Raw genomic sequence first — 25,047 nt, forward strand, 5'->3', positions numbered from 1 at the left:
TTTCCTGGGCAAGAGGCTTGGGAAATACTCCAGGCAGCAGGTTGCTCACTCCTGTTTTAGAACAAAATGAATTTGATCAGGTGTTGACCTGCCAGGAACTTTTTCCTCAGCAGGAACTCACCAGAGATCCTCCCAGTTTACTCAAATGCAGAGGCTGAGAACAGGATTTCTTCAAGGAAGCTGCACATCTATAAAACCCATGGAACAAAGCTGTGGACTTGCCAAACAGTGGCTGCCTGAGTTATGAAAGAGAGTTTGTTTAACAGAAAACAAGTGGATACGTGTCCAGCTGCCTTTCCCTTCCTCTTTGTTGGCCAAGGGACAGAATTCAGAGGAGGCCAAAGATGACAGCTTTGCTAACTTAAGGGAGTGGCAGCCTCAGTTCAAAGTTGAGACTACTCAACACAGGCCACCAGTGCTCATCCAGGGCAGGCACTGCAGGTTTCCTACAGCCACAGCAAGGGGATGTGTAAAAACATTCTCCGTACTGAATGCCCAGTAGAATTCCAGGGCAGTGTCACAGACCTGCTTTTAAACAATGCTCCCATTTGCCACCAGACTTGAACAGGCACCATGTGGATGCTTTGAAGTGCTCTCCAGAGAAGCAAGGCAGGCTGACCTCCTTGCACTTGTCAAACACACTGTGCCTACCTTTTAACAGCAAAACAGAGAAAACTTATGTTTCGTCTTGCTCCCTGGAACACCCAAAAGGTGCAGGTGCAACTCGTTCTGGCTGCATGGTAACTGGAGCTGGAATTTAACAAGCTACATTATCTTCATTTCAACAGCCACCCAGATCGGTCCTCCAATCAACTCCAGGCACCTGCAGGCACTCTGAAACATTTAGCACCTGGGCTGGGTTCAGCTAAGTTATACAGCACTTGTAGCGAGGAGGCAGCAGAAGGCACCAACATCCAGTCTGGACAGGAGAAGGCTCGGAGGTGACCTTATTGTGACCTTTCAGTATCTTAAGGGGGCCTACAGGAAAGCTGGGGAGAGACTTTTTAGGCTGTCAGGTGGTCATAGGACTGGGGGAATGGAACAAAGCTAGAAATGGGGAGATTCAGACTGGATGTTAGGAAGAAGTCCTTCAGCATGAGGGTGGTGAAAACCTGGAAAGGGTTTCTGAGGGAGGTGGTGGAAGCCTCATCCCTGGAGGTGTTTAAGGCCAGGCTGGATGAGGCTCTAGACAGCCTGACCTAGTGTGAGGTGTCCCTGCCCATGGCAAGGGGTTGGAACTAGGTGATCCTTGTGGTCCCTTCCAACTCTGACTGATTCTATGATCATCACCAAAAAGCAGCAACAGGACAGATTGTTCTGAGTCACAAATTCTGCATCACTCATGATGGGCACCAGCTACAGTCCCTACAAGAGGGGAAAGAAGGCTGTGTAAGGTGCTCCCATCACCACAGGTACACCAAATACTTGCAATTTCATTGTACTGTGGACTTGACTGATTCCCTCCTGCAGTCCATGTGCAACACAGGTGATTTTTATGAAAGCTCCACAGCAGCTGGGCAGCAGAAAGAAAAGAGACATCAGGGAGGTAAACTTCCTTGTTTTTTATTATTCTGCAAAGCAATATGCACATCTTACAAACACAAAATTAATCTAGGAGAGAAATGTCATTTCCAAATCAGCTATTAACCATCATGCAACAAGACAAGTGAAATGTCAGAACAAAACAAAACCCCAAAGGGGAAAAAAAAAAGAAGGATAAAAAAAAAACCCAACCCATCTTAACCCTACAATCACCTGCAGAGGGTTGAAAACCAAGGCTCAGATTTCTCTGTGTAATGCCAAAGGAAAAACAACAATGCAAAAGAAAAATGGCAGCTTTCTAAGAACAAGAAAACACGTACAAATAGAATCAAAACTGATTCAAGTCATAGTTAAAAAGAAAAAAGAAAACAAACAAACAAACAAAAAAAAGGAAAGATCAATATGATCTGAACTTTTAAAGTCTTTTTTTTTTTTGTTGTTTTAAACTCTTCTGTTTGGCTGCATTCAACTCGTGTACGACAACGATCCAACTCCCCAGCACTGCAGCATCCCCACCCCGATGGGCATCCTCAGCTCTCTGCTGTCAACAGGTGGGGTGCAAAAGGGAGAAACTAAGGCCAAGAAAACCCACAACTCTTCAACATCTCCCTTTTGTGTTTGCACTTCAGTGAGGTGGGTACCAAGTTTCCAAGCAGGCTGCTTTAACTCCCAAAGAGCAAAACCAGATGCGAAATAAAATCCAACCCAGTATGTTCTCCCCAAGAGATCAAATCCCAGTTTGGACGTTTGGAGTTTGATTTTTCATTAGCTGAAACAGAGGACTTGGCTTTGCCCTTTTTATTTTTAAAGGAGTCACATCATGTTGGGTGTTTTCCAAGCATTTCCACCCCAATCCCATTTCCTACTCCTGCCTTTGGTCCCCTGATAAAGCCACCCTTGCAGGCAACTCCAAAAGTCAGTATTTATGTAGAAGGCTGAGTATGAGTGAATAAGGAACAGCCTGGACCATCATCATGAGAAGCTGTCTACCTGTTTGGACTTTGCCAACTCAGCTCAGATGCAGCCCACAGCAGTATCAGGAGAAAACTGGAAGCTTCGTTTTATCCTTAGACTTCAAACTAGGCCACCTCTAAAGCTCTGTCTTAACATCCCTGGAGAAAAATGCATGTTAGTTAATACCACTTAAGTAACTGAAATGCTATAAAAGAAATGATCTGAAGTGACTATTTTGCTTCAAACACTCCAAGTGTTGTGAATTTACTGAAGTCCCACGTGTGCAGACACTCAGGAGTGTCTGTAAGTAATAAACCAAGAATCTTATGCCAGCATAATCTAGACTGTGAGATTTTTGACTGGAGTTTCTTCTCCTGTGTAGTTTAGAGGAAAAAACAACTTGTGTATGCATGCAGACCTAATGATCCTGACAGGAAAGCTGAAAGGAAAATTAAGGCAACCAGTGAGGCTTTAAAAGCAGTGGTAGAAATGCCTAGAGGAAAAATCAAGAAAATGAAGGAGGCTACTCGATAAGAAGCCAGAAAGAAAACAGCAAAAGGTAGGATGGGAATGGAGAAATGCTCTGAATAAAACCTGATTTAAGAATGGACACAGAGAACATTGTGTGTTTTACTGTGTGGTTTCTTTGACCTTACTCACAACAGCCCTAGTTCCCTCCTTGTCATTTTCCCCTGAGTGGACAGCAGTGAATGGAAATGGGACAGGGCTAATAAAAGGGTCATTTTCAGCTGCCCTTCAGAGATGGATGGAGAATCCCAAAGTGAAGCTTTATACCAGACTAAAGGATTTATTTTCCTTTCATTGTTTGCACTTGCCCCAGGCTGTGCAGAGCCCCAGCAGACTGTTAATACAATCCATCTTTTTATAGAAGTTTCACTTTCTAGAAAGGGGGGGGGGAGAGAAAAGTTTCTGGAAAGCTGCTCTGCAGCAGAGCTGCACAATCCTGGTCCGAGGGCTGCAGATGGGAAGCCAAGTGGAAAGCTTTCCAGATAGTCTCTATGCTGACTGATTCTCTGGCATTCAGCAAGCCAAAGGGAAAAAAAACACCAAACAACAAACCACCAAAACCCAATCAAACTGAGCACTTTTCCAATAAGAAACATTTTTAAATGAGGACTTCAGTTCTTCATTGTTGTTTTTTTTGTAAGCTATGAATAAAAGCAGAGGTTTGTCCTAAACACAGCACTATTCAAATGTGAAGATGTATTTCCTTTTGGAAAGCAAACAAACAAACAAAAGAGATCACCTAAACTGTTGATACCTTTTTTGTCTTACAAGCAAGGAGCAAATGGAAGAAAGGATTAGGCCACACAAACACACTGAGTTCATGTAGTAGATTGGTGGCTTTGGAACTGCAGTATCCTATCAGAGGTGCATTACTGGTTCAAACACACTGTACATAGTGGGCAAAAAACCAAAAGAAACCCAAAACAACCGAAAAGCAAAGATCTGTTGGTTTGTTTGAGACACTTGCAAAGGCATCTTAACCTGCCCAGATGCAGCTAGACAAAAATATCTTGCTCTATGTAGCCATATCACTAAACATATCTACACAAACATTCGGCTATGTCCACAGGTAAAGACTGAAGGTTTCCGGCCGCGCTACGATGCGGAACGTGGGCATCACCTGACCTAGTCTGGATATACCTTTATAAATATGTACAAATCAATTACAGGCACTTGAAATGTCTTTGGTTGGAATAAACCAACATTGCAAGATAATGTATTCACAGAGTTGTTAAGACCCAGTTCTGGGTTCAGCAGGCAATGATTGCGGTTCTCAGTCGTTCTGGGTAGAAGGAGAGGATGGGTTTTAGGCTTCTGACAAAGCAACCTGGACAAGAGACAAAGGAAATGTTTCATTAAGAGGCAAATCCTTCATCCAGTAAGGGTGATACTACTTATCTCCACGCAGCTGGCAGAGCTGGCCTTGACTTTTCAAAGAACTTTCCTTGGAAAAGAAATCAAAGTCAGGCTGAAGGCATTTTGTCCTTAACGTTATCCAGTTTTAAAGGACTAAAAACAGAACCACCAAAAGAATCATCCACAAACTCCCCCAAAAAGCCCCAAAACCAACCCCCCAAAACTCTCCAACAACCGACCTTTGAAAACAACCACCCCAAATCTCTTCCAACAACCAAGCCCCAACACCCTCAAAACCCAAGCCTCCCAAAACCAACCAACAACCACGTCCCCCAAACCACCCAACAACCAAGCCTCCCTCAAAAAAAACCAACCAAGCCCCCCAAAATAACCCTCAAACCAAGACCCCAAGACCTCCAATAACAAAGCCCCCCCAAAAAACACAACCAAACTCCCAATAATAACCCACAAACAACCAAGCCCCATAAAAAAGCCAAGTCCCCCCAAAAAACCAATAACCAACCCCCTGAAAACCACCCAACAACCAAGCCCCCCCCAAAAAAAAACCCCAACCAACCAAACCCCCAAAACAAACCCCAAACAACCAAGACTCATAAAAAAAGGAAAGCTCCTCAAGACCCCAACAACCCAGCCCTTCCTCAAAAACTCCCAACCAAGCCCTACCCAAAAACACCCCAAACAACTAAACCCCAACACAACCAAGCCCCTCCAAAATCACACCCCCAACACAACCAAGCTCCATAAAAAATGCCAAGTCCCCCCAAAACACACTCCCAACAGCCAAGCTCCCACAAAAGCAAACCCACCCCCAAACTCCCAAGCTCATACTACAAAAAGTCACAAAGGTCAAAAGATGCCAACATTAGCTTCCCACTTCCCAATTCAAGAGACTTAACCCCTGGAGCAAAGTGCAAGCCTCCAGTGCTCTGGTGAACAATGCCTGTTCCAACAGCTTTGCCACTGCTTTAGTTTCACTCTGGTTACCAAGCCCCAGAATTAAGTGCCATGTTTCATTCAAAGCTTGCAGCCTGTTGTGCTATAATGTAACTAATCAATGCCACCTATTCGGTGCTCCCTACTAAAGAGGGCAAGAAACAGCAGCATTGTGGCAGAAGAGTTGAATTACAGCATTTGCTGAACTGCAATAACCCACTTCTGTAGGAGAGAAGCTTACTCTGAGGATCTACAAAGCACTTATGTCTTTTGTAGCACCCATCTGCACTGCCCACAGTTAAATCCCCCTGTCCCTTTGAAAGAATCACAGAATCCACTGGGTTGGAAGAGACCACCAAGATCATCCAGTCCAACCTAGCACCCAGCCCTAGCCAATCAACTAGCCCATGGCACTAAGTGCCTCATCCAGGCTTCGTCTCAACACCTCCAGGGACAGTGACTCCACCACCTCCCTGGGCAGCCCATTCCAATGCCAATCACTCTCTCTGCCAACAACTTCCTCCTAACATCCAGCCTAGACCTCGTCTGGCACAACTTGAGACTGTGTCCCCTTCTTCTGTTGCTGCTTGCCTGGCAGAAGAGACCAACCCCACCTGGCTACAGCCTTGCTTTAGGTAGTTGTAGACAGCAATGAGGTCAACCCTGAGCCTCCTCTTCTCCAAGCTAAACAACCCCAGCTCCCTCAGCCTCTCCTCACAGGGTTTGTGTTCCAGGCCTCTCACCAGCTTTGTTGCCCCTCTCTAGACATATTCCAGTATCTCAACATCTCTCTTGAATTGAGTAGCTCAGAACTGGACACAGTACTCAAGGTGTGGCTTGACCAGTGTTGAGTACAAGGAAATAATAGCCTCCCTTGTCCCACTGGCCACACTGTTCCTGATACAGGCCAGGATGCCATTGGCTCTCTTGGCCACCTGGGCACACTGCTGGCCCATGTTCAGTCGACTATCTATCAGTACCCCCAGGGCCCTTTCTTCCTGGCTGCTCTCCAGCCACTCTGTCCCCAGCCTGTAGCACTGTGTGTGGTTGTTGTGGCCAAAGTGCAGAAAGGGAATGAAATCCACATCTCCAGAGACAAGACAAAGCAGCCTGTGCCACGCAAAAAAGCTCTTAAGTGTTTTCTTACCAGTGTCAGTATTTTGTTGTTGCACAGACTCACCTTTTCAGAGCAGAATTCTGTATTGCTTTGCCTCAGTTTGCTTGGTCTGCCTTTGATAACTGCATAGCAGAACATTGTGATCACCATCACAAAAAGAAAGTAGCTGGTATGCATGAGATGCAGATTTATTAGGGAGCGATCATCCTGCAGAGAGAATTAAAGCCACTGACTGACACTGCACCCACTTGATATTAAAGCAATAATTATCAAGATCAGCACAGAAATTACCCCATGAATCAGCATTCTCCCCTTTATGCAGCTGGCACAGCAATGAAAGTGGTTCCTAATCGTGGCACAAAGAGCCAAAACGTTCCTCATATGAAGAAAATCTGTGCTAGAGATCTCTTCCCATACTTCTCTTTTGTCAAGTGATTTCCAAAATATAAATGGTAGTTATTAAAAGCTGTGAGGCAGATGGAGACCATCACACCCCTGGGGTAAAATACACACCCAGCTCTGTCTTGGCCTCTGCACTACATAATAAACCAGCACTGAACAGGACTATTTTAGGATGTGAACAGAACCACATTCTGTTAAAGCAGAGCCAAGCATTTATACAGCATCACACACAAACCCACCCTGGCAACTTACATCTGGAACTATAACAGTTAGCTTGGGGTTTAAAGCGTGGTAGACTTTTCCAATTGCTCCTTTGTAACACCAGAAGGGGTTATAATCTTGTGCATATTTTGTGTTAGAGTCCCTTGCTGTGGTAAAGATCTTGTACCAAAGCGTGGCGTTGCTGTACGTCTCAGGAACGCAATGTGGTGGCTGACTGCAGGCAAACACAAACAGTTAATCAGCATCCTGACTGCCATTCTCCACCTTCAGCTAGGCTGGTTTTTAGAATCAGGCCAAGCCAAACCTTTTCAACAGCAGTACAACACACACAGGTTTTGTTCGGGACCTACCAAACCAACAAATCAAAGCTGAACCAAAAGGATGTGTCAAGTCCATGCAATTCCTACACCAGCTAAACCAAAAGGATGTGCAAAGTCCATGCAATTCCTACACCAGCTGAACCAAAAGGATGTGCAAAGTCCATGCAATTCCTACACCAGCTAAACCAAAAGGGTGTGTAAAATCCATGCAATTCCTACACCAGCTAAACCAAAAGGATGTGCAAAGTCCATGCAATTCCTACACCAGCTAAACCAAAAGGATGTGCAAAGTCCATGCAATTCCTACACCAGCTAAACCAAAAGGATGAGCAAAGTCCATGCAATTCTTACACCAGCTAAACCAAAAGGATGTGCAAAGCCCATCCAATTCCTACACCAGCTGAACCAAAAGGAAGTGCAAAGCCCATCCAATTCCTACACCAGCTAAACCAAAAGGATGTGTAAAATCCATCCAATTCCTACACCAGCTAAACCAAAAGGATGTGCAAAGTCCACACAATTCTTACACCAGCTAAACCAAAAGGGTGTGTAAAATCCATGCAATTCCTACACCAGCTGAACCAAAAGGATGTGCAAAGTCCATGCAATTCCTACACCAGCTGAACCAAAAGGGTGTGTAAAATCCATGCAATTCCTACACTGCTACATCAAGATCAGAATTTAAGTGCATCTTGCTCCTGCAAACCAACATCCCACAGCTTCACTAGAAAAACTCTGGTTTTCATAAAGCTTCACACAGTCCTGTCAATCTATCTGGTGGTTCTCCAGGGTACACTGAATAGTGTCAGAGAGTCTGGAGGAGACAAAGGGAAACTGTTTTGATGAAAGGTCTGTACCTGCTGGGGTATGGTAGCAAAGCAGCATTCGGCTTATGCTGATCTCTCAGCAGGAAAGAGGATAAGAACCTCAAAGTCGAGCCTTAGATCTCACGCAAGGTAATGAAACTAAATTATAGGGCATCTTTCTTAAATATTCATGGATTCTTTTGTTCCTAGTGAAGTTTGAATCACGGGTAGCTTGATGAAAGGCAGGTAGGGGCTACAGCTCAAAGCATCCAGGGAAAAATCTACTGTTGCTAAAAGACAGCAGAAGTCTCAAGACAGGATTTTTACTGGGGGAAGGAAGGCAGGGCATAATTTTCAAAGTCAATGATAAGGTTCTTCAGGAGGTAACAACCTGAGAGGACCAGCTGAGGAATTAATCCCCCAGTAACCAGTTCATGCACTTACACTGTGACAGGAAATACATTGCTGGCTGCTGTCACAGTCATGCAGGTTGTGAAGACGACCTGCTCGCAGTGGCCATGGAGAACGCAGTCATCTGAATTCCAGGCAGCTGGCAGGGTGAACGTAATATTGATCTCCTCGTGGGATTCTCTGCCTTTGAGAAAGGGAAGGGAAAGCTGGGGTTTGTCCACAAAAGTATCTGAGCAACAATCACCAGGATAAGGACAACACACAAATGACTAAGGCGGCAAGCACCACCCTGAATCCTGTACCTTTGAAGACATCCAGGATCTTAACAATCAATAAAGAGAGGAAAAAAGAAAGTTAAAACTCAAACCAAATCAAATCACTGCTGGTGTTTCTGATCAGTCCTGCTCCTGGAAGAAGAGAGGTCATAAGGCTCCTTCCAGAAATGAAAACCTCATCATTTCAAGTGAGTTCATGCATGCTCAGGGAGCTTTATTACAAAGTAAGACCACAGGTCTTTAGTCTTTCTCCTCCCAAAGACTCTGTTAGACATTTGCTTTTCCCTCATGCTTACTTTTCAAATTGGAGATATTTGTGCAAACAAAAACCGTGCCAGCAGATATTGGACTGCAGACTGAGAGGTGAGTGTGTTAACTCCACGTGAATGCATTTGTGCTGAAAATAAATCCAGGCTGCTGGAAACGCAACCTGCACTTGACGACTCTTAAAGCAGTAACAAAGTAACAACATAAAACAGAGTAATGCAGATTTATAGCTGCGGTAAACGTCCCTTCACAAGTCTTTGAGGTTCAAGACACCTTCAGGCATTATTATAAAAGGCAGCCCTGGCTAAAAATGAGGTTCTATTATAAATCTCTACTAGTTTTCCACAGTCTCCTGTCACACAGCAAATCAGTCTCCTCACAGCACAGAGACTGCAATCAGCTTATTTGTTGCTGTTTGCAATATTAAACCTTATTCATGTAGGAATAGCTAGTTTTTCAGACCATGTGCTACTTGATCTTTAATGTACACACATTCATGTGCTCAAAATGCAAGTTAATGACTTAAAGATGTATCAAGATAGAACTGAAGACAGGCACTGTAGAAGCTTTCGGGCTTGGAATTTTGTTGGCTTAAAAAAATTACCTTCCTTTGTCATTAGGTTAATCATTTCAAACTGCAAAGCCTAACTCTGGGCAACCTGCAGGTTCTTTTCCATTCTGGAAACAGGGAAAAGTTTTTCTAGCAAAAGAATGAAGGGCTCTGCATAGGAATATACTCACAAGAAACCTGGAGGCCTAGAATGGTTGGAAGAGATCATCTAGTTCCAATCCCCTCTGCCATGAGCAGGGACACCTCCTAGCAGAGCAGGTTGCTTGAGGACCCACCCAACCTGGTCTTGTACATGTACATATAGAAGCAAAAGATGTCTCTCACCCGTAACAAGGTGATGAATTTTCACTTGATTACATAGTTTTAACTCAAGAGCCAGCAAGGCCAAGCCTTCCATACCTGAAAGTCCAATCTGGTGCCCAAAAATTGTGGAACTTAGATGTGTGACGTTGCGAGAATATCCCCCAAAGGGTCTGAGCGGGTCCAGCGTCAGTGTGATTGTAACAGAGATGTTTATGGGGCCTGAGTCCTCAAGAGTCTGTGGAGATTGGGTAGATCTTGCCTGGCCACTTGTCACGGTGCTTTCTGGAGTTGTGGTGTCATTGATGAGATGCTTTAAGGTTTCATTCTCAGATATACAGAAGTCCAAATCGTTAAACCTCAGCAGGAAGGTGTTCCAGTCCTTCAAACACAGGTGAAGATTGCAACCAGATTAGCAAGGTCAGTGTTGGCTGCCACTGCCCTAGAGCAGAGCAGACCTCAGGAGCAGCCCCATCCTGCTTGCAGTTCCAAGCCATTTAACAAGAATTACATGGCTCACAAAGCAAGCACAAATACCACCGTGGCCACCTCCACAACAGCACAAGCTGTTTACAAAGTGAGATGCGATCAGCCCCCGTGCCGCAGCGGAACCCCCTCCAAACCACAGCAGGAGTAGCCTGACTTGGTCTGTTCTCACCATGCTCAGGGTGTGAGTGCTTTCTAGCAAGTCTTACAGCAGTACTAGATTAAGTTTCACAACCATGCCAGCTGACACAATAGACCAGGGGAAAGAAAGGCTTCTATAGCCACAGCAGGGAATCAGAGAATCGTGGAACATTAGGGCTTGGAAGTGACCTCCAATGATTGCATCCAACCCCCTCCCAAAGCAGGATCACCTAGGGCAGTCCACACAGGAACACATCCAGGGGGGGTTTCAAAGTCTCCAGAGAAAGAAACACCACAAGCCCTCTGGGCAGCCTGCTCCAGAGCTCTGCACCCTCACTATAAAGAAGTGTCTGCTCATGTGGAGGTGGAACCTCCTGTGGTCTGGCATGCAACCATTGCTCCTTGTCCTGTTACTGGGCACCTTCATCTTGACACCCACCCCTCAGGTATTTACAGATATTGATATGATTTTATCTCAGCCTTCTCAAGACTAAACAGCTTCAGGTCTCTCAGTCTCTCTTTGTAACATGGGGAAGACCCATGTCAGGTGATTCAACCTCCTCCTTGAAATAAAACAAGACTACTGAAAACTTCCTACCAACAACCTCTTCCTTATGGAATCAGAGGAAATATAAAGGGCCAGAGATGTATGGGGGGAGTTCTGAAACATTCACTTTGTTTTTTTCCCCTCCTAATTGGAATGGGCTGCCCAGGGAGGTGGTGGAGTCACCATTCCTGGAGGTGTTCAAGAAAAGACTGGCTGGGGCATTTTGTGCCATGGTCTAGTTGATTGGATAGGGCTGGGTGATAGGTAGGACTGGATGATCTTGGAGGTCTCTTCCAACCTGGTTGATTCTATGATTCTAATTTTCTTCTCCAGTTACCAAAAACATTGTTTGGGACCAATCTGGCCTCTCAGTACGATGGCTTCAAACCTCAACAAAGCTGAAGGCAAAGCTAGATGCTTAGCTCCTTCGATTTGGGACCTGCTCTCCATCATTATTGCCTCCTGGCCCCATACACACTTTTTACACATTACCTCATGATCTCCTACTACAAGACTCTGCACACTCCAATGGGAGTGGGTTCTTGGAAGGACAAAAAAAATCCACACAATTCCTTAGCTTTAGGCCTGTTTTCCTAATTAGTATTCCCACTGTTTTGCTCAGGAACTCTTTGTACCTACCTCTGTCATTTCTGGTGACTTGATCTCCTTGATTTTGAAGAAGTAACCTAGTGTCAGAAAAGCTATTGCCATAGCACTGACACTGATCATAAAGACCACAAGTGGAGGTCGACTGCTGATGTAAACCTTCAGGTTCTCCAACAGGTTTATGTTGAACATTATTCTGATTGTTCACCTGAAAGAAAAGATGCACAGAGAGTGTCTGGGCTGTGTATTACAGGGTGGGGGCTGGCAGATCACAGAAAACAAAAGAAATTGGCATCAGGTATTAAATGAGATTCAGTTCTGTGACTCTGCACTGAAGGCAGAGCTGGTGTGCCTTAAGCTGAAATCAAGACATAGAATCATAGAATGTAAGGGGCTGCAAGGGACCTTGAAAGTCCATCTGGTCCAGCCTCTCTGTCAGAGCAGGATCACCTGGAGCAGATCACAGACATGCTCAACATCACCTTCTCAGTGCCTCAAACTGCCAGATGGAAACAAATTGTAAGAAAGGAGGACAACTTCTAGCACAGTGAGCCAAAAATCACTGATAAGCAATAAAAGCAGTTCTCTTCATTCCCCACACACCTGGGCAGGATATTCACTGCTACACTTGAACTCCAGTAACAGCTGAATTCATCAGATTACAGCGCAGATGGAGCTTTAATGCAGCCCACAGATCACATTGGACATCCTTCCAAAAGTGAGACTGAAGCCTTAAAGATCTCACTTCACTCCATCCCTAGCTCCAAATGCCTCTATCTTCAAAACAGGATCTCAGAAACAGCCTAGTTTAGGTTTCTGTGACAAGAATCCTGTGGTCAGAAACACCTAACACCAGCATTAGGGTGGAGGCTGGAAGACTCCTTTCTTTCCTGCTGGATCTAGAGAACTTATACTCCAATCTATAATCCAAGGGAAGACTTCACCCATGCTGAGAAATGCTACTGAATCATTAATTTTCAACCAAAGTATAACATTATGCCTGACATCCCTTCTGAATGTTCATTTGCAGGGCAGAAAGACCCAAAAATCAATTCACTGGATCAGCTTCTCCACCTCCACACTCGCAAAGCAAGCAGCCCTGTGTTAAAAGGCAGCCTTGCAGCACCTACTTCAGAAGCTCTGCAAGGTTGGACCTTCCAACAAACCTCTTTGTCTTACCTACCAACCTGGCTGAGGCTTTTAACCCCAAATAAAAGAGAAGGGCAGCAATCGCTCCTGGCAATGCCTTGCTGATGCCCAAAATTCATAGGCAAAGCTTCGAGACCAGCACTTAAAGAATTCAGCACTGCAGTGGTTAATGTGGAAGCACTCACACAGATCTGATAACATTTAATTAAGTCAGGGACTCTGCTCCCTGCAGGTCTGGGTGATTCTCATGGACTCTTATTAGCAGAACAGCTCATTTTCAATCCAGATGTAGCAGGGCTGAAGAGAGGCGAGCCTGAGGATGAGAGAGGGAAAGGCTTTGAGAAAGAGGGCAAGGGAAGGAGACAGCAATCTTTGATCTACTGGTTTAAAAGAAATCAAGAGAAAGGAAAAGGACAAGCCTTCAGACAGAGTCTTCTTCAGATCCTACAGTGTACATCGACTACAACTTTCCTGTCTGCACTCAAGATTTTACTGGCAGAAATGCTTCTGTTAAGAGCAGCAGAAGGAATATCGACTAAACCTGCAAAACGGCCCAGAGCAGGGCAGAGGAGACCCTGGGGCAATAACAGGAGACTGAAGGTGTCCATACTGACTTTCCCTCTGTCCTTTCCACACCTACTCGTTCTCCTCAGTGAAATCTGCTCACTCCAGAGCACAACTTCACATTCTGGGTTCACTGTATTGCACCACCAACCACTTCTAATCCACTCTGCAAAGACCAGGAAAGCCAGCAAGACTTTTATCAGCAAGAAGGCCTTGGTGCTGCCAAGGTGGCTGTGTTCAAAAATATTGTGTCCTGAAAAAAACAGTGCAGAGAAAGGACAGAGAGGAGGAGAAGGGAGGAGAAAAAAGGTGGTGATGATATATGTGCACCTTAGCAGAACTTCTATCTTTGTCCAAGACCAGCTGTGCTACAGCCAAACAGGCCAGTGAAGGTGTCAGAACAAGAGCTGGAAAGGCTCATGCAGGATACACACCACACTTGAGCACATTCTGTCTCCTCCATTATCACTGGCAGCAAACTCCTTAAGTGAGCCCTAGTTAAAAAACCCAAACGCTCCATCCAGAAACACATGCTGAGATGGGAAAAGCTCAGCTGATAAACCAAAAGCAGAGCTGTGTTCAGCACTCCCTCTTGAATTTGCTTTTGAACATACACCACCACAGATGCAGGCTTTATTACAGCATTTAATCAATGCTGAACGTCACCCACAGCCCATAGGATGCTGGGGAGTCCTTTTTAAAGGGGATTCCAACAGCTCCATTAGCATGCCTGTTTACCACAGGGTCTAAAAAAAAACCACACCAAAAATCAGCCATAAAACTGAATGTGCTGAAAAACAAACCTATTAAAAAAATCAAACAAACAAAAAATCATATTTGGGCTAATATTTTTATGTAAGAGATCACCAGCTTTTAAGTGCTGGTTGCTTTAATATGCTCCCAGAACTCAATGGCTTTGAAAGCAATTAGAAAAATGCTCTAAGCTGCAATTTCCCCAAGCCTGATGTGGCCTTCTGGAGCATCTGTGAGAGAAAAGGGAGCAACTGTGGATTTCAGTGCTACAGCTGACGTGAAAAGAGCAGTTGGACTAGGTTAGTGCAAAGCAGAATTAGGATTCAGAGAGTCACTGAGTGGTTTGGCGTGGGAGGGATTTCAAAGATCATCTAGTCCCAACACTTCCTGCTAGCCCAGGTTGCTCAAGGCCTCATCCAGCCTGGCCTTGAACACCTCCAGGGAGGAAGCATCCACAACCTCCCTGGGCAACCTGTGCCAGTGTCTCACCAGCCTCACTGAAAAGAATGTCTTCCCAATTTCCAGTCTAAATCTGCCTCCCTCAAGCGTCAATTCATCCCCCCTTGTCCTATCACTACAAGTCCTTGTCAAAAGTCCCTCCCCAGCTTCAGGTACTGGAAGGCTGCTCCAAGGTCTCCCCAGACTGAACAGCCCCAACTCCGGCAGCCTGTCCCCACAGGGGAAGTGCTCAGCCTTCTGATCACCTTCATGGCCTCCTTTGGACCTGCTCCAGCAGTCAGATGTTCTTATGCTGGAAGCACCAGAACTGGCCTTGATGACCTTAGATAGTCTTAAAGGTCTTTTCCAAGCAAAGCAATTCTATGATTCTGTGACTCTGAAAGGAGTTTGTAGCAGTGGTAGGAGGTGTAAGGAATTGTTCTAAGGAAACAAAAGCAAAGTAGGCATTAGGTTGCTGGGGGTGGTGGTGGTAAAGTTTTATTTGTTTGGGTATTTTTTTGCAGGGTTTCCACACTGCTGCCCGAAGAAATAATCCTCCCTTAAATGAAATAAAAGTGCCTAAGTAACACTAATTGTCAGAGAACTTGTGTAACACATCAGTGCAAGTGAATCGAATCATCTATTCCCACGAGATTTTGGAGCTTTGGTTAATCATCCACACACTTCAACTGCTCCTTCCTGTTAGAAACACAACACAAATGTAATTCTTCTACCAACCAACAACTTCCTCCCTGTAAATGAATAACCTAAAAAGAAGGAGAAAAAAAAAACAAACCAAACAAAACAAAAGAAATAATTTCAACTTTTATTTCTTTTTCACACAGTTAAAAAAAGAAACCAAACACTATTAGCTCCTGGCAGGTCAGGAAAGCAAGATCAGATTTCAACTTTTTAGCTAACTAAATAATTTAGAGAGCAGCTCTAATAACTGCTGCCTGCTTCTCTCCACTCCAGCTAAGCTTTTCAATACTCCTGCAATAAAAATCTCTACAGTCAGCCTAACGAGGAGCTCAAGCACAACGAGAAGAATGGAAACTGCCAGCCTGGAACATTGGCCACCAACTCCAGGAGTAATTGCTCTGCATTGAGGTTTAGACATCAAGATCAAATGCCACCTTCAGGCAGAGTTACAGCTGATGGTACTCCCTGGAAACCACTTGACGAGCATTGCAAGGGTATTGTGCTCTTAAATCAGGCCTTACAAAGCCCAGAAATTCTGCTAAACAGTGAAAAAAAACCACCAAGATTAAAATGGTAAAGGGTGAAAATACATAACTGAGTCCCAGGCCACACAGAATTGGGAAGCCAGCTAAAAGGCAAATAGATAATCACTTATTTTACAGTTTGGGAAGTCTTCCTCCAGCACAAACTCCAGAAATTCTAGTAAACAGTGGGAAAAAAAACCAACAAGATTAAAATGGTAAAGGGTGAAAATACATAACTGAGTCCCAGGCCACACAGAATTGGGAAGTCAGCTAAAAGGCAAATAGATAATCCCTTATTTTACAGATTAGGGAGTCTTCCTCCAGCACAAACTCCAGAAATTCTGCTGCACATTGCCCCTTCTTGATGTGCATGGAAGATTTGTCAGCCCAGAGGAGAAAAACATTTGGAGGGGTACAAATAATCATCACAGAATGGCTTAGATTGGAAGGGACCTTAGAGATCATCCACTCCACCCTCTTCTCAATTAGACTTGGCTGCTCAAGGCTTCATCCAACCTGGCCTTGAACACCCTCCCCGTGTCAATAAAAGAATGGCAAAGCAGAATATAAGAATATGAGACAATGAGAATGTGTCACTATGTGAATGGCAGAGCAGGGTGTGTCAGAGCTCACTAAGCTGGAGACGTTGGAACCTACGAGCGATAACAGAAAGCGCTGTGAAGAGATAGCCCCCTGTGAATAGGGGACCTGAACAAAACAAGGGTGTGCCAGAGCTCACTGAGCAAGGCTAGGGATGAATGATAACAGAAACCACCATGAGCATGGTAGATAAGAAGACTGTAAAGCAGGCGACTGTGAAGATGCAAATTGATACCCGCCTGAACATGAGCCAGCAGTGTGCCCAGGTGGCCAAGAGAGCCAGTGGCATCCTGGCCTGCATCAGGAGTGGTGTGGTCAGCAGGAGCAGGGAGGTCATTCTGCCCCTGTACTCTGCACTGGTTAGACCACACCTTGAGTATTGTGTTCAGTTCTGGGCCCCCCAGTTTAGGAGGGACATCGAAATGCTTGAGCGTGTCCAGAGAAGGGCAACGAGGCTGGGGAGAGGCCTCGAGCACAGCCCTACAAGGAGAGGCTGAGGGAGCTGGGATTGGTTAGCCTGGAGAAGAGGAGGCTCAGGGGTGACCTTATTACTGTCTACAACTACCTGAGGGGTGGTTGTGGCCAGGAGGAGGTTGCTCTCTTCTCTCAGGTGGCCAGCACCAGAACAAGAGGACACAGCCTCAGGCTGCACCAGGGGAGATTTAGGCTGGAGGTGAGGAGAAAGTTCTTCACTGAGAGAGTCATTGGACACTGGAATGGGCTGCCCGGGGAGGTGGTGGAGTCGCCGTCCCTGGAGCTGTTCAAGGCAGGATTGGATGTGGCACTTGGTGCCATGGTCTAGCCTTGAGCTCTGTGGTAAAGGGTTGGACTTGATGATCTGTGAGGTCTCTTCCAACCCTGATGATGATAACTGTGATACTGATACTGTGATACTGTAACTGAGTCACAAAGACACCTGAGGAAGACTCGTTACTTCAGCCTCACGACCACCAGAGAGAACCCCAGGAGGATTAGCAGGCATGCACAAAAGTTCCAGGAAAAACTGCAACCGTTTTGGGAAATGATAAAATATGGATTACACTGCCTGGTGAATGTGTATGTGAGGGGAAATAAAAACCCTGCAGCTGCATGTGTACAGTGTGCAGCTGTGGAGATAAACTCCCCTGTGCCCAGCGCTGCTCCTGGCTTGTCAAAATAAAACTCCTTACACTTACCTCTAAGTTTTTGGTGGCTCAATTTTAACACATTGAACAAAGACAAAAATGGTGAAGCATGGAAACACACAACTGAGTCCCAGGCACACACAGACCTGGGCAGCCATCTAAAAGCAAGGAAATAATCACTTTTTCTATGTTTTTGGGCGTACTCCGCCAGTACAGCTCAAGATTACACACAGCAACCTCAGAAAGTAATGTTTTAAATCCCTTCTTGTTTAAAATCTCCTCTTGCTTATATATGAAAGAGTATAGAAAAAGTAACTTCTGAAGCAGACCTGTGAGGTTTTCAAGAGTAAATTGCAAACAAGGAAAATCTTGAAGTCTACTGCACAGACCAGAAAGTCAATGAAATGAGTCACAGCAGGATTAAATTCCCACTTCAGGGTTTAATATCAAAGGAATCAAATTCCTAACAATAATAAAAACATCGTGTGCTGTACTAAAGCAGGTATTGAAAGTAATACTGCAGTTGCCAAAAGGAAAAAGACCACATGGAGTTTAAACAGATCAAAGTAAAAGCCTTGACAGTTTTTACATGTATCTTGCCATCTTTCCACCAGAAAGCTTAAAAATATGTCATTTCCTTACAAACATTGCCCCTTCTTGATGTGCACGGAAGATTTGTCAGCCCAGAGGAGAAAAACATTTGGAGGGGTACAAATAATCATCACAGAATGGCTTAGATTAGAAGGGACCTTAGAGATCATCCACTCCAACCTCTTCTCAATTAGACTTGGCTGCTCAAGGCTTCATCCAACCTGGCCTTGAACACCCTCCCCAGGGAGGAGGCAGCCACAGCCTCCCTGGGCAACCTATTCCAGAATCTGATCACCTTCATACTGAAAAACTTCATCCTAAGATCCAGTCTAAACCTACTCTCCCCTCAGCTTCAAACCATTCCTCTTTGTCCTGTCTCTAGACACCCTCACACAAAGTCCCTCTCCAGCTTTCCTGTAGGATCCCTGCAGGTACTGGAATGCAGCTCTAAGTTCCCCCCCCACCCCCGAGGGTCTTCTCTCCAGACTGAACCACTCAGCTCCCTCAGCCTGTCCTCAACAGCAGAGCTGTTCCAGCCTTGGATCATCCTTGTGGCCCTCCTCTGGACTTGCATCATTGAAATATCCTAAGGAAGAAAACTGGGTGAAAGAGAAGGACAGCAGAGGCCAGTGCTAGGCCACCCCAACAGCATCCCATCCAGACCTCACATTTTCAAAGCCTTGACATTTTATCCTACATAGAAACATTTAACCTTCAACTGTGCAGTTCAGTTTATTTATAGATCAATTATATTTCCAAAGATGCCCCAGCACCAGCAGTTCAAGGAGGGGGGGGTATGAAATGGGTCACACCAGGGTGAACCACTTGGAATGAAAATAACATTGTGAGCCAGAAAACCACTCATAAACACAATTCAACCCAACTGTGATTTTGCTAGCAAACCAGCCATAAATAACATGCAAACAAAGAAAGGGTGTTGATCTCAAACTAAAATGCCTCTCATTTAAGAACACTGAACAGCAGCAGGTACCAAAAAATATCTGATTTACTTTTCTTCTCAAACTGAGGTCTGACACTTAAGGCACTAAAATAGCAAAGCAAAAGAGATCAGAGTTGGGTTAACTGTGAAGCTGTCTATTAATTAATGTTCAAAATGGCCTGTGAAAGCTTTATAAAGACTAATTAATAAGAATGTCTGTATCTCTAATCTCACCAGCCTAGCAAAAGTAACCTCAGCTATCTTACAGCTGAAAATAAGGCCCCTGCTGCTTCTGAGGGCAGCAGCAATTATTATCTCGCTCTCCTTTTTTTATTAGGGAAAGAAAACAGAATTAAAGCTACAATGAAACAGAAGCTTCTGAACTCACCAGAAGGCCGCCCCCTTTCATGCCCTGAAATGAACTATTAATTTCTACTATATAAACTACCAGGAGCTTTTTTTCTTTCAGGAATTGGGGAAGGCTAATCAAGATTTTTATTTCTCTTTTAAATCTTCATAAGGATATCACGACATAATATTTAAATCATAAACATGCAGCAGGGAGGAAAAAGGGAGCTGATTTTATAGGAAAGCTGACTTTACCATACTGGTATCTGGGGGGAGAGGGAAGATGTGTCGGTATCTGCAGCTGGTTTAGGTCAACTTTTCTCAGGAAGCACATCAAGACCCTGAAGGATGAAACTGTACAGCCTAAAATTGCTGCCAGCAGCAGAAGGGCAGGCAGGGCTGACTCCTAGAGGAGTGAAAGGAAGGAAATCCTCCAGAGCAGAGCACTTTTTCTGTCCAAATGATCCTATTCTCCTTTTCCTGTCCTTCAATGTTAAACAAACAAAGCAAAGCAAACAGACTCACAGAAAATGCCACCAGGCTTCTTCACAAAGTAGAGGAGAAGTCATCAAGGCTTGCAGAGGAAGCAAGCTGATGAAAATGCTTCCTCGGATCGTTCATGGAATCACAGAATTGGTTTGGTTGGCAAAGACTCCAAACCATCAACCTAACGCCACTGCAGCCACTAAACCATGTCCCCAAGAGCCACATTCACAGGTTTCTTCAGCACCTCCAGGGATGTGGACTCCACCACCTCCCTGGGTAGCCTGTTCCAATGTCTGACCACTCTTGGCAGGAAAGACATTTTTCCTGATATCTAACCAGTTTCAGTCCACTGCAACCAAGTAACCAAAAGATCAGCAGCCAGTCGTGAACAAACACATCTCCTCCTCTAGGAGAAAGCGTCCAAGTGGAAGATAACAGTGAATTAGCTTACCCCAGTCCGTGGCTCATCAGTTTGCTGAGCTATTTTTATCCTGTAATTAAGTTTGCTGATACACATTTTTAACTGGAGTCTGGAAGTAGAAAGTGTGGGAGAAAGATGTCCTGGACCAGTGCAAAGAAGCACAGAAGGAGAGCAAGAACATCACCTCATGAGAAGGAGATTCTTTTCTCATGACATTCTGATAATGGAGTCAAATTATTAACAGAAGTAGATTATTAACAGAAGCCTGAGAGCCTGGGGACTTGCAAGAAGAGAATGAGGCAAAATGCTTCACACTCGCATGAAATATTTCTTTTCACTCCCAAAACACTTTTCCAAAGCATAATAAAGCATTTCAACATCCCCTAGAGCTTCATACACAGCAAACATTTCAGTTCCGCCCCTAAAACAAAGCCAAGGAAGGGAGATCATTTAGTCTGAGTCAGTGTCAGTAAGTTTTAAGGATCAAACGGATAGTGACTTCCACACAGCGAGGTTCCTGACTCTAACTCTGGATAGCGGGAGAAAACTTGCAGTGAAAAACAGGGGAGTTAAAAAAAAAAGAGGAAAACCCGTGGCTCAAGTGTTGCTCAATCTGTGCATGCAACGTTTCCAGGTGCCGAGCAGCCCTTCCCAAACGTCTGCTGCAGTTCAGAATGTCTGCGGGGGATTTAACACCAGCACCCAAACAGTGTCAGCTGATGCTCCTGGGACACCAAAGTCAATCCTCATTTACCACTTACAGAAAAAGTTAGGCAGGAACAAATGGAAACAAGTTCCAAATGCCCTTTTTGTTTTGTTTTGTTTTCATTTTAATGACAAGAGTCTTTAAAAAAAATAAATCAGGAATCAGAAAAGGGTCGAGAAGCTCTAAGCCAGGAAATATAAATGATGCGAGGAAAGCATTTTCAATCGGGTTCAGTGAACCCTAAATTCTGACTTTTGTTAAATGTGAAAACCACAATTTAATATATACTCAGCTGTAAAATAAAAAGTAAAGTTAACCTCTGGTTGAAAAGAGACATTTTGCTGCCAGACTATAAAAAGGCAGCCAAGTGAGCCATGAGAAACAGCACATTCAGACACAAGAGTCCTGGGCTTGGGCATTTTTGAAAGCTTCCAACTTTAATAAGTCAAAGTCATGACTTGAAACATGACTTGTCATAATCTGAATCATATGGCCTGCAATAAAAGCATAAAAGAGTAGACTCGAGGATGCTGAAGTTCTAGTTTTAAAAATGCTGCTTTGGTTACTGCTGCTGCTTAGCAGGAGAACCTGGGAATGGAAAACAAAAGTAAAATGATTCGGTTTTATTGGATCTGTCCAAGTTTCCTGAAGTCAAATTCTGTGTAATTTGTACTGACAAGAGCCAAACGAAAGCAGTTCACTGAAAGGCTTTTACACAAGGTGTATGAAAAGTCTCAGGAACAGTTTAATCATCAGAAACTTGAGTGACCAATTTAAGAAGGTTAATAGTTGACTTCATTAAAGCCACCCATTAGGGAACGTGGCACAGAACTGCAAGTACAGAAAAATGCCAGGAAAAGGCTCCTGAGGCTGTAATGAGAACTGCTGCTTGTAATGAGAGCCGTAAGGAGACAGAGCTGCAGACAGATACACAGCTTGAATCACAAGCAGAAAATGAGTGACAAGTAGAGGAAATGGCAGCTTTAGCGAGAATGGCAAAAGAGGAGTTCTGGATGGAGAATCGCAGAAGGTCGGAGGCTGGAAGGGACCGCGAAAGAAGGCAGGCAGCGTTGGCTGTGTAAGAGGAGGAAGAAAACAGACACTAGCGAAGGCAAAAACAGAAACAGCAGCAAAATCAACTGAAATAAGGGACTTGGGCAACAGCTGAAATTCCGAGGCTGGGGTAATAATAAATATTACCACGTCCGTACACTTCACCCCCGCTGGCCAAAAGAAAGAGGATTGTACTTTGCTTGGCCCGAAGTCACGCAGGTAACAGACAGCTAATTACCAAACCCAACGTGCCAGGGCATTCACGTTTTCTTCCAAAACAAAACTGGGAGTTCTGGGAACCAGCTTTACTCACAGGTCAGAAGAATCTTCTCAAAAGACGAAGCTCCCAACACAGTCACGCCTCTGGCAAAGGAGAGCTTGGGAAAAGCAACCAAATTCTAGTAAGGATGAGCTTTGTGAGTATTTCCTTCGAGGCTCACTGGATAAACCAGCTTCGTTTCTACCAAAACTGTTGTGCTGTTTAATCACAGCTAACAGCTCCGCTGGAATCCAGTCAGGGGTGTTTCAGGAGGGAGCAGCACTCCTGTGGTACACCGTCTGTCTGTCTGTCTGGGGGTGATGGACGTGCCAGGCTCTTGCCGGATGCAGCCGGCTCACATAAAGGACACCGAGGTCTGTTTGTTCGTGCCCTCAGATGCTCCTCTCCAGCGAGTGAGCACAGTGCCTACTCTGTGTTATCAGGCAGCATTTCAAGTTCTTGTCTTTCAAGTGGTAAAGAAGAATCACATTCCACCGGCCCTGAGCCACTCCTCAAATCAAGGGAGGTAACAAAGCTACCAAGGTCTTAATCCTCTTTGATGGGGCTCAGTTTAGGGTCAAAGAGCACTACAGTGTCGCAGGCACAATTCAATATTATCTCAATATCATGCTCAAGCTGCCTCCACAAAGTTATTTCTCCCCTGCCCTGTGAACACCTGCTGCCCAGAAACTGGACAACAGTCACCGCCTTGTCCTCAGAGAACAGAGGAAAAAGAGGAGGATGGAAGTGGCAGTTGCTCCCCCGATGAACCCAGAACCATTCTGTACGTCTTGCCTAGAAGCAAAAGTAGCACATCTACCTCCTATAAGCAGGCTGCATATGAAAACCCGTCAATAACTTACCACAAACGACACGTTCAACCACAACACTTTCATTCCACAACACAGCTCTAACTACCAAACTTCCTCAGAAGTTCACCAAGGATGCGAAGGATAATCCACGGATTCTCATCTAGACACAAGGTTTGTCTAACCGAGCAAATTCACCTAGCAGAGTTAATCACGCAATTAAGTTTCCCCAAAGACAGCCCTTAGAAAGCAAACAAAGGGAAAGAGGAGAGAGAAAAAAAACCCACAATAATGAAAGAACTCTGCTGTCAATTGGTCTTTCCCTTATCAGGCAGCAACGTTTCGTAGCTGTGGTTATGATCCATGGCTCAAATTCAGTGCTCGCAGCCATGTTCTCGGCGTGAGGCACCAGAGGTTTTACTAGGAAAAACACCATGGCATCTTTAAGCAAGTTCAAGCAGAAGAATAAAAGTTAAAATATTCATATATATATATTAAAAAAAAAAAAAAAGATTGAATCGCCATTCTAGAAGCGGTTTTCAATCGGAAATATCTTTAGTGCTACCGAAATTCCTCTCCCATGCCATTTTTTTGTCCGGGTACGGTGCCACATCTACAGACGTTAAGCTAACAAGCTTTAAGGACAGGTAAATGTATATAGGTTTTAAACAATAAAGCCAAAATAACGTCGAAACGGACCAGTCGAGCCAAACCACCCGCTGACGGTGTTGCCATGCAGCTCCGAAAACAAACTCTCCGGAGCCGAGGCTCTGCGGAGGGGGAGGCAGAGGAGGCTGCGTTCGGTTCAGCCGCTCTGCTCCGGCCACAGGGCCGAGGCTCCGGTCCGGCAGCCGCTGCCCCAGCGGCTCGCACGACGCTCCCACCGTTATACAACGGCCGCCAGAACGACTCAACGCTCCCCGCTGCTGCCCACCCGCCCGCCAGCAGGAGCTCAGCCTCCAGGCCCGGAGGTGCCCCCACGGCTCACCGGTGGAGGATGAAGCCGACCCCACACCTACCGCTCCCGGGGCGGCGGGTTGGCGATGCCCGGGATTCCCGAGCCTGACAACGCACAGGAAGCCCTCGAGCCCACTCAACTACAGCCATCCCCATCTTACCGGCGCCCGAAGCGGGGACGAGGCCCCCGGGCCGGGCGGGTCAAGGCCCGGAGGCAGCGGCGGGGCTCACAGGCGGCGAGGCTGCCGTGCGGGCGGGCTCTGCACCATCCTCCTGCCCTGACCGGGGCTATGGGGAGGGGGCCGGACGGGGTGAGGGGGAGAGGCCGTTGCCGGCGCAGCTGCCAGGGCACCCGCCTCCTCCTCCGCCGCCGCCTCCCGCTGCTTCCGGGACGCAGCCGTGACCTCTCACCCCAGCCGAGCGGACGGTGGCGCGGGGGGAACAAGCTTGCTGCGGCGCCGGCAATGTGCGGGTGGAGCCGGGCGGGCGGGCGGGGCCCGACCGACAGGCAGCGGAGCCTAGCCCCAGCCCCGCCCGCAGCTGAGCCTAGCCCCAGCGACCCAGCCCCGGCCGCGGCCCAGCGGAGCGGGCACTGCAGACCGGTCGCACTCGCTGCCCCACCACGAACTGGCAGCTCGGGCACGTCTCGCCTCCTCCCCGTTGTCTTCTCAGGCGGGTTGCTGGGGGGGTGGGGTGGTGATGCTCTAGGACCAGCTTCTCAGCAAAGCTGCTGTCACTCCTCCGCCACTCCCTCTCAAAACCCACCCAAAACATTTTTTTAAATACAAAAAATAAAAGGTGCCTCCTACCGAGAAGTG

General features: G+C 45.7%; 1 protein-coding gene across 2 annotated transcripts; it reads right to left on the reverse strand.

Moving 5' to 3' along the window:
• Positions 1-1,547: 1,547 nt before the first annotated feature.
• On the reverse strand, positions 1,548-24,675 carry TMEM248 (transmembrane protein 248). 2 transcript variants are annotated; one of them, XM_064166214.1, is made up of 8 exons: positions 24,391-24,675; positions 13,140-13,267; positions 11,839-12,013; positions 10,125-10,407; positions 8,646-8,796; positions 7,106-7,289; positions 6,515-6,658; positions 1,548-4,351 (listed from the first exon to the last, which is right to left on the reverse strand). In XM_064166214.1, exons 3-8 carry the CDS (start codon positions 11,995-11,997, stop codon positions 4,331-4,333), a joined length of 942 nt encoding a protein of 313 aa, XP_064022284.1. In that variant the 5' UTR covers positions 11,998-12,013; positions 13,140-13,267; positions 24,391-24,675; the 3' UTR covers positions 1,548-4,330. The 2 variants fall into 2 exon arrangements, with proteins under 2 accessions (XP_064022284.1, XP_064022283.1); XM_064166213.1 differs by lacking the exon at positions 13,140-13,267 and having other exon boundaries at positions 24,391-24,674.
• Positions 24,676-25,047: the final 372 nt, after the last annotated feature.

This window comes from Pogoniulus pusillus, chromosome 27 (assembly GCF_015220805.1).
Source record: "Pogoniulus pusillus isolate bPogPus1 chromosome 27, bPogPus1.pri, whole genome shotgun sequence".
NCBI classification, from domain to species: Eukaryota; Metazoa; Chordata; class Aves; order Piciformes; family Lybiidae; genus Pogoniulus; species Pogoniulus pusillus.

Coding starts and splice junctions, on each gene's coding strand:
- TMEM248 (XM_064166214.1), bottom strand. CDS start 11,997: ATGTTCAACATAAACCTGTTGGAGAACCTGAAGGTTTACATCAGCAGT. Junction 10,408..11,838: donor AGTCACCAGAAATGACAGAG/GTAGGTACAAAG, acceptor CTGTGTTTGAAG/GACTGGAACACCTTCCTGCT. Junction 8,797..10,124: donor GCACCAGATTGGACTTTCAG/GTATGGAAGGCT, acceptor CCTTTCTCAAAG/GCAGAGAATCCCACGAGGAG.